Source organism: Euprymna scolopes, chromosome 35, assembly GCF_053919585.1.
Source record: "Euprymna scolopes isolate OS-2025 chromosome 35, ASM5391958v1, whole genome shotgun sequence".
NCBI classification, from domain to species: Eukaryota; Metazoa; Mollusca; class Cephalopoda; order Sepiida; family Sepiolidae; genus Euprymna; species Euprymna scolopes.
In genome coordinates this window covers 71,786,501-71,806,343 of record NC_136516.1, presented here as the reverse complement: position 1 = coordinate 71,806,343, position 19,843 = coordinate 71,786,501, and the positions used below count along the sequence as shown (strand labels likewise).

The 19,843-nt window shown below is 32.5% G+C and overlaps 1 protein-coding gene across 1 annotated transcript in view; it reads right to left on the bottom strand.

Annotated features, from left to right (window-relative positions):
* Positions 1-402: 402 nt before the first annotated feature.
* Positions 403-19,843, bottom strand: part of LOC145259920 (translin-like) — a 29,998-nt gene continuing 10,557 nt past the window's right edge. Inside the window, exons 2-6 of the mRNA XM_080117877.1 lie at positions 18,031-18,124; positions 9,390-9,486; positions 6,887-7,002; positions 5,100-5,179; positions 403-803 (exon numbers count right to left, since the gene is read on the bottom strand). Coding sequence (XP_079974003.1) covers positions 579-803; positions 5,100-5,179; positions 6,887-7,002; positions 9,390-9,486; positions 18,031-18,124 — 612 coding nt within the window. The 3' untranslated portion in view covers positions 403-578. The remainder of the gene's footprint in view (positions 804-5,099; positions 5,180-6,886; positions 7,003-9,389; positions 9,487-18,030; positions 18,125-19,843) is intronic.

Sequence of the window (19,843 nt, the reverse complement as noted above, 5' to 3'; positions counted from 1 at the left end):
TAAAAATTATGAACCTGGCATGAGGCACAACTTGGTTTTCAAAGTGGCAGACATAACAGCTATTCATCTGTCACTCATAAAATTTGATTTTCTTATTTAAAAATAAAACTACTTGATAAATTTACACAATTTTTGGAATACGATATTTTCATTTCATCACAAATATGTACATCATACAGACTTTTCTTTATTTTTGTTTTTGAATATAAGGGAATTCTGGACAAGTACCCAATTTCGAGATGATAGTTGAAAAAGATCTTAAAGAGTATTCTGTCCTTGTTATTAATATATATATATATATATATATATATATATATATATATATATATATATATATATATATATATATAGAGAGAGAGAGAGAGAGAGAGAGAGAGAGAGAGAGATAAGAAAATTTCAAAATAATTTTTTAGTTTCTTTATTAAATGATTTCAGTTTATTGATTAACTTTTTGACTTTTAACCCAAAAAATTGATTAGCATTTTGACCTTGAACAAACAATAATTCATAAAAGGAATAAAGCTTCACTTGAAAAATGTAAATTTGGGTAAAAAGTAAAAAATAGGCAAAAGAAATGTTCACTTGTTGCTATCTGCATTTTCCTTCAAACCACGAATTGACAAATCATAAACAATTTCCTCTACTTTTTTCAGATCATACTTGAGAGCGTCATATCGTTTTCGGAGAGAATCATTTTTTAGATTCAACAGTCTAAAGCCAGCGTCAAGTTCAGTGACAAATTTTTTTATCTGTAACGGACGTCCGTAATCTCCAGCGGTAACCGAATTGACAGCAAGACGACTCTAAAAAGAAAAAAAAAAAAATTAAAAATAAAATAAAATAGAGGTACAAAAGATGGTTCTTGTCCAGAATTTCCCCATATTAAAAAGCAAAACTAAAGAAAAATTTGCATAACATGACCAAACGAAAATATCATATTCCAAAAATCACCTAAATTGATCAAGTAGTCTTATTTTTTAACCAAGAAAATCAATTCAGAGGAGTGACTGCCTTGTCTGCAATTTAGAAAAACCATCTATATATATAAAAGGCAAATGCAGCACGCGCATTTTTGTATGTCCAAAAAAGCTTTTTTTGTTGGCTTTCTGGGGGGGGGGTTATTATGTCTTAGAACTCTTTATATACCCCCTAGATCATAATATCTAGGATTTGCGAACGCGCGTCGCATCTAGATTTATTTACGTCGACTTTTATAAAATTCTTGCTATTTCGGCTTCTCACGTGTTCGTTCGGCTTTTTCATATAAAAGCGAAACTGATCTGAAGCGAAGGTGCGGTTCCAGGCCTTCATGCTGGAAACGTCCAGAAAGCAATGGGTGTTTGATCAATGTGGGAGAAACTCCTTATATCGGACAATTGCTATTCATATGGACACTCTCCTCTTTATGGGGAGCTGGTTTCTCCCCAACATTTTGGCGAAACAAAAAGTTGTGAAACAAAACCAAAATAACTACCCCGCAGCAAAAGTTACTGCGGGACTTCTATGGCGTGATCATTAAAATTGCGCAACTGTCAATTTAACTTTTTAATTGTTAAATTTGAACTCTATTTACTTACTCTCCTTTCATGGGTAATTTGTCAGGTTTTTTTTCACACTTTCTTTTCCACCTTTGTCTTAACGTTCCGGGTTCGAGCCTACTTACTTCCCAAAACTTTTCTTTTCATTACCCCCACCCCCTAGCGCAACACATACACCTACAAACACCCGGGCAACACTGGGTACTCCCGCTAGTCTAATAAAAAATACAAAAAAAAAAAAAAAAGAAAACAGAAAAAAGGCAAGGGAGACAACTCAATAATTCAAAACTTGTGAGATATATGCTGTAATGCCTCAAATTCCAATTAATCACTTAAAAATTTTCTTCTTAAAAATAAAACTACTTGCTTAATTTACATAATTTTTGGAATATGATATTTTCGTTTGATCAAATCACACAGATTTTTCTTTAGTTTTGGTTTTTAATATAGAGTGAATTCAAGATATATTAAAGAAATAAAATATAAATTTACATATTGGTATTATTTGAATTATTTGGACAACTGCTGGATGATATTCTCATAACATTCTGACTGATGTGCCCTTCTTCAGGTGTCTCTTATCAAACTATAATTTGTATAGAATTTTAAACCCAACCCTTTATTTAATCCATGGGGGTAGCTTATACTCGTTCCGTCAGCCATGACCGAGTAGAAGTCTTAAGTAATTTGTATTTTTAGTATCGCCCATGCTGAGGATTGAACCTTCAACCTCCAAAAGATTGCCACTTAAAACTGAAAAAGTTATTATTATTTAGCACTTATATAAGCTAAGACACAGGTTCTTGCAAACTTGGCTACCGAAAGAAGAATCTGTTTACCATGGGAAGTGGAATTCCAAAGTTTGCTGCGATTTGGTGCTGATTAAGAACAGAACTCTTTATTTAATCCATGGAGATTAACTTGTTCATGTTTTATAAGCCATGACCAAGTAGAAATCTTAAATAATTGGTAATTTTACTTTTAATTTTGCCAGCACTGAAGAGTGAACCTTCAACATCCTGTAAATACTGTCACTTACAATTGATTATTATTTAGCATTTTGATCTGTTGCGGCAGGAGTCCTTACAGAATTGGACAAAATGCACCTAAAGAAGGTTGGAAGTTACATTGGTCAAACCGATGTAGGAATAATGTCTGAGATGAGAATTGTAGTCTAAATAATCCAAATTATCAATCCTCATTACAAAAATTCTAAAAAATTTATATACTGTTAAGACAGAAAAAAAAAAACAACAACAAAAAAAAAAAAAAAAAAAAAAAAAAAAAACAGCAGAAGCACCGGACATTTCCCAGGGATGAAAGTGGTCCTCTAGATGAAGAAGTCAAGTGAGTCACAAATACTTAAGCACTAAAAAACTTGCCTGTTGTTCACTCAATAGAACTAAGCAGAGTATGTTTTTCTCAGACTGCACACTGGGCATTGCTGAAGTCATAACTTGCATCACTTTTGCATGCATTATCTAGATTTATTGACAAACTCTATAGCTGCTCACCTAAGGAAGTTATAAGTATATATACAAAATAATGTTAGGATGATCAATTGAAATCAGAATCAGGAATAAAAAAAAAAAATCAAAACTTGTTAGGGTATTGGAATTGGCATCGGAAAAAATTTAGCCTAATTTCTGATTCTAAAAAAACGATTCTTTTAATTTTAAATGTTTTGTTTAAAACTTAATTTTCTATTGATGGCAGTAATGATAAAATCAATCGGAAAAATCAGAACTTTTTTTAAGCATACAGTGAAGGATGAGATTTTGCTGCTAATCTGGTGGTTTAGGCATGTTGAATCGGTACAAGTGAAGTAAGTTCATCAGAGCACATTTTGTGGAAACACTTGTAAAAAAAAAAAAAAGACAGGGATGCAACACTGTAGTGATGTGACAGACACTTCAGCTTTACAGACAGTACAAGACGTACTAGGTTAGAAATTAAGTTTTACACTCTGTTCAAGAGGCAAAGGCGAGTGGTTCATACACCAGTCTAGATATGGTAACAACAATACTCCATGCATGGGCAAATAGGGGCTTCATAGAGATAAATGATACTGGCAGATATAGGAAATTTTCTAGCCCGATAAAGGGAGCCTACCTTCTTTGCAGAAGACTTGGCAATACTTATTCATGTTGCAGAAGACTTGGCAATACTTATTCATGTTGCCTGAGAATATTAGGCCAAGGAGTTTGAATGATGGATTCTCAGATAGGGTGTTATTAGCCATGGCAATCAGTTGTTTAAAGAAGTTTCTCATAATTGTTCAAAGAAAGAAGCTTTGTCTTAATAGCATTAAATGTTACCATCTATTTATGTCTCTATTCCACTACAGACTGGAGATCATTTCCTAGGGATTCAACTATTGCCACGCATATGCGTTCGTTCATTTTGCCCATATGTTTAGAATAGGGCATGGCGTCATGAGCAAATATACCAATCTTAGGCACAATTACATAAAGGAGGTAGTTTATGAATATCAGGAATAATGAAGGTTCAAGGATCGACACTTGGAGCACACTCACATGTAAGGTCACAAAAGTTTAAATGCTGCACTCTTGGGAAATGTAGGATATATGATAATATTGACTGTACTGATATGCATGCGTCGTTTCAAATATAAATGAGGATCAAATATTAGCTACCGTAACAATGAGTGTTACCAGCTTTGAAGCATGCAAAAATTGGGCCCACAATTTTCAGTGGAGCAAGGAACTTGTGCTTGTAGTTAGATTTTCTCTAGGTGGCATTCATTTGCATATGAAAACGACTACTTTAAGAACATTTTCAATAAAAAATATTCTTGATTTGTACTTGGGTCGTTAATGGTTCTTGTTTGATGCCGATGCTTCTCCTTATTGCACAGTTTCATTTAGTGGTTGCTATACAAATAAATTTCCTTTCCTTGCAGTAGGGACACAAGGAGATGTTTGCTGAAAGTTTCTCAAAGATTTTATTTCTGGAGAGAATTAGCTTACACCGAAGAGAGAGAGAGCAAGAGACTAACTTCTTAACTGAAATAGAATGACATGTGGGCAGAGAGAACGAGGTAACATTTCACATTTGTTGACTATCAAAGTTTTTTAGAGCATTATCGTTGGTGCATCTCATACTCACTTCCATAGACTGATTTGAAAACTTCTTTTCTCTCAGCTCAAAAAATCTGATGTCATTCGTCATCTTGACTTGTACCTCCATTTTGTCTAACTAATCTTAACTTACATTTTGTTTTAAACTTAAATGTCAACCATCTTTGATTCAACCCTGGGAACGATTCTGTTTTGCAGATTTGGGTCATTATCATGCACTCAGTGCGACCATTGTCAAGATTCACACTAGCTAACTTAATCGCCATTGATATAGGCTCCCTAATATGTAAGAGAATGATGAATTGAGAACGACAAGTAGTTGCATTTTTGACATCTGAAAGAGAACATTAGAGCTAAGATTTATCAGTGTTCATTGCAGTGTCATTAAAGTGTCATTAAAGACGAGTTTTGTTAATTTCCTTACAAGATTACAATATGCAACTGTTTGCTTAACACTTACCAATTCACTCGCCATTTGCAACAATCCCATGAGATAATCCTCAAGATCCAAATGAAAGCCACTCAGCCTGTCCACTTTTACTACAAAAAGACAAAGAAAAAATACAAATCACTTAGTTCAGTCTGATCCGTTTGTTTTAGATCATATCAGACCTTTCTGAAATACTAAATATACCCGTGGCCCATTGGGTCACAATAACCATCATTATTTTAAAAATTTTTTTGCACTTTGTACACTGGATTTCCATGATATTGGCTCAGGCTCGACTGGCAGCTGATCTAAACCACCGGAATATAATGAGTGCTAATCAAATTTTAAAATGCAGAGAAACAAAAAATAACACTTATCGGATACTAATTACAATGGAAAAAAAAAAAATGGAAAAGCAATAAAATAAAATATAACAACAACCTACTATAAGTTTCATGAATATTTTTTTTTTTTAATTATTTTAAATAAATAGAAACATTCTTTTTGTATTTTCAGAGAAGTTTTTGGAAAAAATAGGATTTTTTTTTTTGTAAGAATTTTAAGAAAACTTAACATTTTTTTAAGATTAGGGTTGGACCAATTAAATTTGTGCATGATTAAAAACTAAATTATTTTCTTTCAATTTATTAAAAGTCGTCTGCCTTGATTTTTATACTCCAAGCACGTTTGTTATCACCTTTACATTGGCTGATCAACTTGATAAGCATTCAGTTTTATGTTGTTTACGTCATTTGCCGGTCAAGCCTATAGAAATCCAGTGTGCAAAGTGCAAAAATACCAATTCTTCTTATGGCATGGTTACAGAATGATTAAGAGATTTTGAGTTAGACGTAGGACAGTGAAGGGATCAGGTTCAGTTCACAGGGGAAGAAGAAGAAAAACATGTGAGGATGTGATAAAAATGGACCTGATGGAAAAAGGAATAAATAAAGACATGGTCAGAGATACATAAATTGTGTCAGCTATTAAGATATTCTTTTAAAATAACTAAAATTAATAAGTCTATCAGACTTATTAAGAATGGATGAGAGATTTTGGATTAGTAGATGTAGAACAGTTAAGGTAGTAGGTTCAGTTCACAGGAAAAAGCCAAAAAAACCATAGGAGGATATGATAAAAATGGCCCTGAGAGGAGTAAGGGAAAAATAAAGACATGGTCAGAGATAAATTATTTTTGAAGTCAATTTCTTAAAGTCATACAATATATGTCAGTTATTGTATTATTTGGAATCTTCCGACTACTGTTCTCATGTTGAGTGTTATTTACGCGTTTCGGTCGATATGACAGCTAACCTTTTTCAGGTGTATCTTGTCGAACTTGGCAATCTTTTGTGTTGTATTCGAGAATCAGCACAAAATTTTAAAAAGAACCTTTTATTTAATTTATATGGTAAACATGCTCTCCTTCCATCAGCCAAGACTGGTTAGAAGTCCTAATTCACAGCAGTTGTATTTCTAAGTCACGTGTACTAAGGATTGAACCTTTAATCTCCCAGAATGTAACTTTTACAAGTGAATTTCACTAACTACTTTATTCACAGTGCCATTCTAAACAATATGGTGGCTCCTGAATTGCTTTCTCATAAATTTGGATTTTCTTAGTTAAAAAAAAAAAAAAATAGAATTGGAATATGGCATCTTCATTCTGTGACAAGTACATACATCATAAAGATTTCTGTACTTTTTTTAATTAAGTCGAATTCTAAATAAGAACCAAACTTCCTGCTTCAAAAGAAGTTGGCTCCTCAGGTACCTCACTCCAAAAAAGAAGGAAAAAAAAAACAAAATTAACTTACATCCGATGGTTGCAGCTGTTTGATCTCTCGATATCAATGCGTCGGATTCAAGGTAGAATACAAATGCAGCTAAAAAGGATAACCTTTGAGTGACAAATCGCCAATGGTCATGGAATCTGATTTAAAATAAAAGTTTTAATTAAAAAATAACTTGAATTTTAAATGTCGTAACAATAGAATTTCATAGAGAACGCTGTTGAATAAAAGACAAGATAATTCAGAATAACAACTCTTCGTTCTAAGGGATTTTGTACTCTATTTTGTACTTGAAAAAAAAATTGTTCTTGAAATTACTGAAATGTTTTGCTTAAGAATAATTTTCATCACATTTTACAATTTTTTGTTTTTAATGTTCCATTAATTTGTAAGATCAAATGAAGTAGTTTAAAAAAAATCACTTTTTTCTTACAATTCTTAGAAAATAGTTACCTTCCTTCGAACAATAAGTTGTTATTTCGAATTGCCAGGTAAACAGATTAAATGACAATATTGAAGATTTGAATAATTTTCCATTAAGTATTTATTTATTGACAATGTGTCAAACCAGGACAGTAGGAACGGTGTCATATTCTTTCTATTCTTTTAGGTAAACCTCTTTTTCAAAAAGAAATTACCATTCAATCAGAGTTTATTTTTTGCTTGGAAGTCAAGAAAAATTACTCTATGTTCATTGTGCAGACTTTAATTATTTATTATTTAATTATTGTTGTAAATGTTAGTTAACATTCAATTTAAAATATTTAATTTTTAATGTAGGGGAAATAACTCGTTTGAATCTAAGAATTATCGCCTTTGATGAAATGCGAATTTTAACTAATTTTTTTTATGGGTTGATTTGATTTTTTATATAGTTATTTATTACCATTATACTATTAAGTTTTTTTTTGATTGCGTTAGATGACTAATGCATAATATATTCATTATTGCAAAAATGATTAAAGAAACAAAAAAAAAACAATCATTGACTTCGTTTTTTTCACTTTGATTATTTGTCCAAAATAAGGCACTCATTATTGAAAACTCGGTGCTTGTCCAGAATTCCCCCTATATCAAAAACAAAAAAAAACAAAAATCTGTATTCGTGATGGAAAGAAAAATTGTACCCCAGAAATCATGTAAATTGATCAAGTAGTTTTATTTTTATAATTAAAAATCATTAAGTAAATTCGAGATTTTCTAGACTTTTCAAAATTTGCAAGTTTTAATTATTTAGAGTTCTCTCCCTTGCCTCCAAGATGGCATTGCAATATTGTCACCGTTTGTTTAGCTACAAAACTTGATTTAAAAATGAAACTACTTGATCATTTACATCATTTTTTGTGTACAATATTTTCTTTCCATCACGAGTATGTACTTCATACAGATTTTTTTTTTATTTTTAGGAAGTAATTTTGGAAAAGCATCTTGAACTCTTTTGTGCCGATTAAATATGACCTCAACAAGATTTGTTCAAATTTCTGTTTTCAGTCTCTACTTGAAAAACAAAGCAAAACAACAAAGAAAGACAATGAATATACTACTCACCAACGACTTACCCAACAAACAGTAAAATCTTTACTGTAGAGCTCCCTCAATGCTGGAGAGCTTCTACTCTAGTAGTATTTTACCTCAAACTGCTAGATTTTGTAATTTAACCCCCCTGTGGATAAATTCAAATACCTTGGTGTGACCATCACCAAAAACATCACTCTTGACCCCAAACTTAGCCTAGCCTCTACCACATTTGGGAGGTTCACGCAGTGCGTTTAGAAGAACAAGCATCTGACCATCAAGATGAAAGTCCATGTGTACGAAGCGTGTGTTGAGTGTTCTTCTCTATGGGGCTGAGATGTGGTCTGCATATCATCCTCAGGAGTCCAGAGTTAGTGCCTTCCATACAAGATGTCTCTGATCAATCATTAGCGTGTCGTGGAAGGACAAAATGACAAACAAAAAGCTCTTCAGATCGACAGGTTCGGGTGCACTTTCTTCGAGACAAGTTTATGAGACTTCGGTGGGCAGACCATGTAAACCGAATGAATGTGAACGCCTACCTCACAATGTATTACATGGTGTTTTGAAAGAGGGTACTCGGCCTGTTGGTCGTCCATGTCTCAGATTCAAGGATGTGCTAAAGGTGTTTCGGTGTGGAATATGAGCAATGGACAACACTATCCTGAGATTGGGTTGCTTGACGGGCCAAATATTATGTGGGGAAAGAAAGAGATGAGACAGAAAACTTAAAAAAACTCAAAATACTTTGATCCAAGACACCATAGTTTTGACCTCTATAGTATTGTCGGTTACAACAGACGCTTGTAAAAGAAAGAGAGAGAGAGAGTTTCCTGCTTCTCTAATATGCAGAAGTTTAAATATAATGTGAATAGACATCTCATTGCTCAACTTCCTACTTAGAATGTCACTGCAGGCAAAGGAAATAATTCATGGCTCAGTGGCAATGTGCCTTGTTTAGGGGTGAATATTAATAATTAAAAAAAAAAAAACTACTTATTGAAACGCTTACCTATAATATTGGTTTTCTGGTACTTTGCTGGCAATATTAGCATATTGGTCTTTTACTTTTGCAAAATTTGTCTGGGCTTTCTGGCAAATCTCAGAAACTGTTAAAAGAAAAAAAAAGGCAAATTATTACAGCACAACTGTTACATTAAATTATACTTTTGGAATTTTTGAGATGAGAATTAACAATTTGTATTATCTGGAATACTAATCGCATTTTGATCCTTTTCTAATTTGGATTATTCACATTACTGAAGAATCTTTCTGTTGAACTTGAGAATCTGTACAGAATTTCGAACCGAAGCCTTTATTTATTATTCATTATTATATTTATTATTCATTATTATATTTATTATTTATTATCATATTTATTATTCATTATTATATTTATTATTCATTATTATATTTATTATTCATTATTATATTTATTATTCATTATTATATTTATTATTCATTATTATATTTATTATTCATTATTATATTTATTATTCATTATTATATTTATTATTTATTATCATATTTATTATTCATTATCATATTTATTATTCATTATTATATTTATTATTCATTATTATATTTATTATTCATTATCATATTTATTATTCATTATCATATTTATTATTCATTATTATATTTATTATTCATTATTATATTTATTATTCATTATTATATTTATTATTCATTATCATATTTATTATTCATTATTATATTTATTATTCATTATTATATTTATTATTCATTATTATATTTATTATTCATTATCATATTTATTATTCATTATCATATTTATTATTCATTATCATATTTATTATTCATTATTATATTTATTATTCATTATTATATTTATTATTCATTATCATATTTATTATTCATTATCATATTTATTATTCATTATTATATTTATTATTCATTATCATATTTATTATTCATTATTATATTTATTATTCATTATTATATTTATTATTCATTATTATATTTATTATTCATTATCATATTTATTATTCATTATTATATTTATTATTCATTATCATATTTATTATTCATTATCATATTTATTATTCATTATCATATTTATTATTCATTAGCATATTTATTATTCATTATTATATTTATTATTCATTATTATATTTATTATTCATTATCATATTTATTATTCATTATTATATTTATTATTCATTATTATATTTATTATTCATTATCATATTTATTATTCATTATCATATTTATTATTCATTATCATATTTATTATTCATTATTATATTTATTATTCATTATTATATTTATTATTCATTATTATATTTATTATTCATTATTATATTTATTATTCATTATCATATTTATTATTCATTATCATATTTATTATTCATTATCATATTTATTATTCATTATCATATTTATTATTCATTATCATATTTATTATTCATTATTATATTTATTATTCATTATTATATTTATTATTCATTATCATATTTATTATTCATTATTATATCTATTATTCATTATTATATCTATTATTCATTATTATATTTATTATTCATTATTATATTTATTTAATCCACAGGGGTAGTATGCTCTCATTCCATCAATCATAGAAGTCCTAAGTAATTTGAAATTGTAATTTTTGAGTGTTGCCTACAGTGAGGATTGAACCTTCAACCTCCAGAAGAATGTAACTTTACAACTGAATTTTATCAAGTATTTCATCCACTGCACCACAATTTCTTACAAACACTTCTATTATGAATTTTAGGAATCTTAAATTGTTTTGTTTTTTTTAGATGTACAATCTTACTATGTATCATTATAGTTGGTTGGTTGTTTTTGTTTTACGACATATCAACCTTTTTCAGGTTATTTAATGCCGAATCTAATTATTTTGAGGAACGATTTTTTTAATGGAGTATATTTGCTTTTTTAAGTTGGATTCTATTTAACCCATAGTTGGGACCCTAACAGGTACTACCACTCCGGGTCAGAGGGGACCTGGGAGCAATGGCAATTAAAGGGTGGCTTCAAACTCCCCAAGGCCCGCAAGGTGGAGCCTCACCATCGGATATAGTTTTAGGTCATATTCAGGACCGTATCATTATAGATTACTGATTACTATATATATATTTCATCAAAACCTCTGGCCTTGATGGAGGGGAGACTAAAACTTGTTGTTATGGTTTCAAATGATCTGAAATAACAGCAAGAGGAGACTTTTTTTTTGTTTGTTCAGTTTATTGGCCTATCAACAGCTGCATAGTCATTTAAGGCCAAATAAGTGTTTTTTTTTGTGGGAGGAGGTTGTCTTAATAGAATAGGTATTCTTTACTTTCCAGCATATTGAGGTGAGTTTGGAGGAATTTTTTTAAAGGATTGGGGTTGAAAAAAGTTTTTTTTTTATTAGGTAGTTTATATTTTGGAGAAAAGATTTACTTCAGTCAAGTAATTGCAGAGTCTGGTTTGGTTGTTTTACAGCATATTAACCCTTTTCGGAATATTTGATGCTGAATTCAGTTATTTTGGAAATAATATTCATGTTGCATCCAATTATTTATAGAAGGTTTTTATTCTTCAAGTTCTTTGTATCTTCAATCACTATTTTGTAGTGTTTGGTTTGGTTGTTTTATAGTAGTTGTTATCGTTTTTTTTTTACTGCCCTGCAGAACTTGAATGAGTTTTGCAATGGGAGAGGGAAAAGTCTTTAGTTTTGATTCTGTTGTTTGGGAGACTGGAGCTGGAATTAGTATGGGACCTTAGAACAACAAAAAACTCTTGTAATGTATGCTGTTGATAATAAGATTCCTACCTTAACAACTTACCAATAGGGACTTGTTCAAAAAATTGTCCAATTACAGAGTCCATTTGAAGAAATCACCAAAGAAACAAGTCTAATATACTAAATTTTTTTTCTTAGTCAACAAGTCAGAGAACTTCAACCATATTGATGTTTAGCTTTGAGGTTATTTCTTCAAAAGCTGCCTAATCTATTTCTGATATTTCTAATTTTAGTGGAATCCTTCTTACCACTTGAATAATTCAATGAATTAATTGAAACAAGATTTTCATCCTATCTAAATGATAAAGATTTGTGCATGTCTACTTTCCTAGAACCAAGATTCAAATTTAAATTAAAAAAAAAAAGAATGACATGGAAAACACCATAAGAATTGGTTTCTACATCTTCTAATTTCTACTGATAATAATGAAGCAGAATCATCAGGATACACTTGTTCCAGCTCTGTAGAGAATGAAGAAGATCAAAGTGAAAGTAAAACTGTATCTTTTTCAAGCCTGTTTGATGAATTAGTTTCAAATAAGCATACAGTAACAAATCAAAACTTAAAGCAGGTAGAGGCTGAGTTAAACCTGGAGACTGCAATTGCGAATACAATAGAAATACAAGAAGCACAATCTACACTAAGATCAAAGTGTAGTATCTGTTCTTCAGGTGCGGCACTTCTATTTCTTGTTCTCTTTCGGTGAAGGAGAAATCCTTCACAACTGAGACAATTTTTATTTTTGTACCTTTTCTCCACGTTAAAAAACGACCCTAGTGTCTAACTCTGTCCCGTGGGGAGGCATAGTAAATAGGTACACTCAAAAGGAGTAAATCCCTTATTCATAAGTGCACAAAAGAACTTTATCATTTTGTAGTTTTACCACTATTTGCAAGAGGTGAAATTTCGGTGATAGAAAAAGACATAGGAAACCTTACCACTGTTTCTAAATATTTAAGCATACGACTTTCATTCATGGAGAGTGAGAGACTCTTTAGTACAGATGGTAATGTGCATGAACCTATGAAGAACAGGTTGTGTCCTGAGAATGGAGAAACTCTAATGTTTCTACGTTAGAATGTAAGAGTATTCAACTTTGAATACTGATAAGAATATTAGAGCAGAGGAAGTAGAGCAGCAAGAAAAGAGGAAGTAGAACAGCAGCAGGTGCAGAGCAGAGGTAACCACCGCAGCATGATCCCGTGGAAGCAGAACTTCAGCTTATAATTATTCACTTAAGAATTGGAATTTGTTCTTTGTTTAATTTTTTTTCAATGTAGTTGTTTAACGCATATATCTCATTCCCTATCACAGATGGTTACGTTTCTAACCTGTTTTCCAAACCAGCAAGAACATGCTTCATTTCTAGATCTGTTTCTGACCACAGTCCCCGATAATTGTATAACGAATGCTCACAGCCCACTTGAAAACGCTGATCATGCAGTCATAATGGCCGAAATCACCCTAAACTTTAGAGTCAAAACTGAAGAGCCATTGCTCAAAACAACGAGATATTACAAAAAGGCTGACTGGGAAGCCATCAGGGATCTCATCAGAGATGCCCCATGGGGAAATATCTTTTCTCTTCCTGCTGAACAGTGCACAAATGAGACCACTGAATGGTTCAAAACGGCAATTGAAGCACATGTTCCCATGCGAAAACTTTATAGCAAGCCACACACTCCCCAATGGTTTACTTCTACTTGTGCAACTGCCATTGCACGAAGGCAGATTGCGTACTGCAGATTTAACCAACATAAGTCCAGTTCAAACAGACAGAAGTATATAGAAGCTAGAAGTAACTGTAAGAAAGAAATAGCGACAGCTAAGAGAGAATTTACTGAAACCACCAAAAAACGTATCAAAGCACAAAAATTAGGAACCCGTGATTTCTGGAAAATCTACAACAGTGTAGTAAATAATGGGCAATCAACAATTCCCTCACTAACCAACAATCATGAGGTTGTTTGCTCAGCAACCGAGAAGGCCAACATGCTTGCCAGTCGGTTTGCCTCCAACTCCACATTAGACCTTGCTAACCACCTCCTGCTTGACTTTCCTTTGCGGACAGATGCCACGCTAGACGATCTAAAAATATCACCCAATCTCAGGTGCATGCTATCATAAAAAACCTTGACACTTCAAAAGCATGTGGACCTGATCTCATCCTGGCTGTGCTATTAAAAAAATGCTCCGCCGAAGTAGCTCCAGTTCTCTCCAAACTTTACAGTAAATGCCTTAAAGAATCTTGCTTTACGGACTGCTGGGAAACTGCTTCTGTGGTACCAGTTTTCAAGAATTATGATGAAAGAACTGACCTATTAAATCATCGTCCCATTAGCCTCCTCCCATCCTCCCACTTTTCGCCAAAATATTTGAGTCCATAATTAACCAAGCCCTAATCCATCACCTTACAGATGCTAAACTTCTGACCGACCAACAATATGGATTTAGGCAAGCCCGTTCAACAGCAGATATCCCAACTGTAATCTCTGAATGTATATACCATTCACTGGACAAAGCAGGGGAGTGTAGAGCAGTAGCTCTAGATATATCTAAGGCTTTTGACAGGGTATGACATAAAGGTATTCTCAGGAAAATCAGATCATACGGTATCACTGGACAAATACTTAACATAATTAAATCCTTCTTAGATAAGAGAAAAATCCAGGTTGTCCTTGACGGTCATACATCTAAACAATATGATATAAATGCGGGAGTGCCTCAGGGGTCTATCCTTGGATCTTTATCTTTATTATTCCTAATATTCATAAATGACCTCCCCGACAAAATTGCCTCTGAGATGAGTATCTATGCTGATGACACCACCCTCTATAACAAGCACGACAGGAAAATAAATGAACACATATCTAAGGAAATTGCAGAAACACTAGAGGATGACCTCCAATCTGTAGTGGAATGGGGACAAAAATGGATGGTCACATTCAATGCTGCCAAGACTAAGTATCACTGGAAGAATACATAATGTAATTAAATCCTTCTTAAGTAAGAGAAAAATCCAAGTTGTCCTTGACGGTCGTACATCTAAACAATATGATATAAATGCGGGCGTACCTCAGGGGTCTATACTTGAACCTTTATTATTTCTGATATTCATAAATGACCTTCCTGATAAAATTTTTTTGGAGATGGGTAGATTTGCCGATGACACCACTCTCTATAATAGGCACGAGGGGAAAACAAATGAACACATATCTAAGGAAATGGCAGCAACAATAGAGGATGACCTCCAATCTGTAGTAAAATGGGGACAAAAATGGATGGTCACATTCAATGCTGCCAAGACTAAACTTGTTTCCTTCAATAATTACAAGAAACCTTCTCTACCACCAATAGCAATGGCCAAAGATTCATTATCTGAAAGTACTTCTTTTAAACTCCTCGGCCTAATGTTCACAGGAAACATGAGTTGGAACAATTACATTGAGAGCATTGCCAGGACCGCTGCGAAGAAGGTAGGTTCTCTCTACTGTGCTAGAAAACTACCAACGCCCGAAAGTATCATGTACCTCTATAAGGCCACCATTCACCCATGTATGGAGTATTGTTTTCATATTTGGGCTGGTGCATCTGCTACTAGTCTCTCACTCCTAGACAAGGTTCAAAAGAGAGTCGCCAACCTGATAGGTCCTGAACTGTCATCTAAGCTGCAGCCTCTGTCCCACCGACGAAATGTTGCATCCCTCTGCTTGTTCTATAAGTATTTTAATAGTGAATGCTCTGATGAACTGCAAGCACGAACTGCCCCCCACGACGTAAATACCCTCGACAAACCAGACAAACAGCTAAATCTCCCCCTTACACAGTGGAGATCCCTAGATGTAGGAGAGTTTTCTACTCCAGTAGTTTCATCCCCAGAACCACTAGACTTCCGGCTCCCTGCTTCCCCAACTGTATTGACATGCAGAAGTTCAAGTGTAACATGAACTGACATCTTACTGCCCAACTCCCTACATAGTACCTCAGTAGCTTATGTCCCTGATAATAACCCCCTACACTGAAGTGGCAATGTGCTTTGTTTGAGGTGAAAATGTAATAAAAAAAAATTTTTTTAAAAAGAGCTGAAAATTTTATTTTGTAATTTCATTTAAAAAAGTAAAAAAAAAGACAAAAAGCCATAATAGCAGCCAGACACTTTACAAATGTCAAATTAAATTGCCAGTTACTGTGTTAATCTGTCAAAGTTATATGATGAACACTTGGCATTAATGAAATGGTTTAAATTTAATAGAAAAGAGAATATAATTAATCGACCGATTACTGATTAATCGATGCACCCCTAATGGTGTCTAATTTGTTAAGAGAACCAAAGACTATTCTGTATTGAACCAAAGACTATTCTGTATTGAACCAAAGACTATTCTGTATTGAACCAAAGACTATTCTGTATTGAACCAAAGACTATTCTGTATTGAACCAAAGACTATTCTGTTTATTTGTATCTGGAAAGTAAATTAGGACAAGATCTGGTCTTAATTTTCGATCACATTCGGGTCAAGATCACAGTGTAGTATCTGTTCTGATGCTACACTTCACTTTTTATGTCCTCAGTCAGTGGAGAAGAAATCCTGCTAGACCGAGACAATTAGTTTTTGGGTAGCTGGATTTTTCTCACATTAAAAACCGAGTTTGTGTTGTGTCTAACTGCCCATATGGGGAGGCAAGTAAATAGGAACGCAAGATTTAGAGGTTTCCCCTTCACCAAAGGCCATAATTCTGACCTGGAAATCAGTTTCGCCACAAGGGAGATAACTATGGCCCTGACAGCATTTTTGAAAATGAAACCCACACACACACCCAAAGCAAATAGGTTTTCAGTGCTAGCATATGGTTTTGAATTCCACAAAAATGTAATTATCCCCACCACCACCACCATAAAAAAAACAAAAAAAAATTGAATTATTTTTCTTTTTCTCTTTTTGCTATGCAACCATGCCAATCAAAATTACCTTTCACAAGTTTTGTTTTTTAAGAATATTGCAACAATGAACATCATTTACCCATAATCTAAATCTCTTCCTGTTAGTGCAAAGTAGTGATGATTTTGAAATATTCATACAATATTTAATGTTTATGTCCAGAGGAAACTTTTCTTTTATTACATCTAATACTGGCATTGAAAAAAGTTTTTCTACAATAATCAATTACGAGGTACTTCTGTAGTTTGTGGACCATGCTACAATAACGTGTGATTAAAACAATAAAATCTTAATTGTTCAACACTTACTCTGATGGATTGTTAACTAAGCTTCGGTTTCAAATAATAATTTCTGAGGTTAAATTCAACAAACTGCTGCCAAATTCACCACTTAAAATTCAACACTACTCCAAAATTTGACATTCTGCTGTCAAAATCTCCCAATTCCAAAACACGACACTGCTGACAAAACTTGCTAGTCAAACATCTACATTCCAAATCGACTGTCTCTGAAAAGTCAGGCTTTTTATTTCAAACCAGAAGCATCTCATTTGCATATTAGGAGAAAATATCACAAGTATACAAAGAGAAAAAGCGGCCATTTTTTTTTTCATTTTTCTTCATTCTTTTTAACTGCATTGGACCCTACAGGCTGCACAAAAACAGGTTTGTACCAATTTTTAAATCGGAGTAACTTATCTTGGCTTTAGTAGCATTTCAAACCACATAATTTTATTTAGAAACCCATTCTTAACATGGGGAGAAGGGAGGAGCATTATTAAATATATTCGATACTTTCACTTAACAATTCAATCATCAAAACATACCATAAAAATTGAATTTAACTTGAAAATCCTCTAAAAAAGAAAAAAAAAAGCACAGTAAACTGCACAAGTACTAATTGCGATAATAAACAGTAAAAAAAAAAAAAAAATGATCACCTCGTTTAAGATTTTCCACCTGATGAATGCTCTGCAACAAAGTCAGTATCTCCCTGGATGTATTTTCCAATTCATTCACAGCTTCTCGGATATTCTGGAGAAAAAAAGAAAAGTAAAATCCAGAAATAAAATACGATCCACAAAACATGCTACACAAGAGGTCGATCATAGATCATATTTTGGTGTAATCATATTACTAGCAAATACAGAGATCACACAAACTGGAACAATACAAATTTTACTTCAATTTTTTTAATAACATAAGAATATTGATCCAAATTTAATTATGGGAATTTAAAGCCAATAACCCTGCATTTGTCCCATGGGGTGTCCAAGCACGCCAATCTATTTTATTTTAAATACTTGATATTTTTATATTACCATTTTTTCTCCCTCTCTTTCCAGGTAATTTCCTGACTCATTAAGAGTGCAGCACACAAATTACAAAAGAGTTGTCTTGCAATTTTCCTCCAAGATACACATCAATTTGTCCTTCTGAGGTGATCAAATGCCCCACTTTTTTTGTATTACAAATATCCAACATGATCAATCATTTCTGAAAATCCACATGATCATTGCAGGGTTAAATCTGTTTTTTTTTTTTGTTTTTTTTTCATCTATATTACCTATAGATTTGATATTTTTGTCTTAAGCTAAAGTATTTTTTTCTTTTGTTTTTATGGAAATCAGACAAGGCATGAAGCCATTTGATGTAAGTAGCTTAAAAACTAAACAAAACAAAAAAACAAGCCAAGCATGCAAGGTTCTCCTCCACAAATGAAAAATTTACTTTCACCGTGACTAATGTTTGTGCTAAATTTTTTTAAAATCTAAGGCATGGTTATTGAGAAAAGTGCAAACAAATGAACTGATGAACTATTTGGGGGCAATTTTACTCTTATAATGCCCTCTAGGGAGTGGGGGCAATCAGAGTTATTCCGGAAAATCTGTTCTGGCAAAAATTTACTTTCACCATGACTAATGTTTGTGCAAAACTTTTTTAAAAATCCAAGATGTAGATATTGAGAAAAGTGCAAAGAAATGAAAGGACGAATGGGACAGAATTACTAGGTCCAATGCCTCCTTTGTCAGGGGACCAAAAAACTACTACTTCAAAATCAAAAATGATAAGTGTTAAATGGATAGATTATATAACCCAGAAAGCAGCAATCTTTCTTTTGTAATAAATATTACTCATGAAGATTAAAGGACAAAATAAGGGAAACTCCTCAAACGCAATTACTTCTATTAATGTTCTATCGCACTAGCTTTTAACGATCAATTCAGTTTACTATTTCAGACCAATGTGCGTGTTTTTTTTTTAATCATATTCACCCCAAACAAGACACATCACCACTTAGACATAAGGGGCTACTATTTGGGACCATGTTTAGGGTAAATGAGCAAGATGTTGGTCATTAGTCAAAGAAGCAGGTAGCAGGAAGGGAATTCCAAAGTCTAGCTGTCCGTGTTCGACTCAGGCGTATTATTGCCACCGTTATCATGAAACCATTCTCCCAATTCTGTGATCATGATATCACATAACTTTCTCCTTTGGAAAGGAAGAGTGCAGTGTAGTATATGTTCATTCATCATGATACCATCCTCGCAGGTATCAAAAACATGCAAGTAGTTGTGATTATTTTTCAGATTTTGGTAAAATTAGTGTAAAAATTGGATGACCCTACTACCAATAAGAGAAGAGGTGAAAGGGGTTTACTTGGCATCAGTATTTTTGGTAAATGGTTTCATTGGTCTGAGAAAACAACTCATCTAAGAGAAAGAAAACTCATCTCTAACTTCTACATCTTGT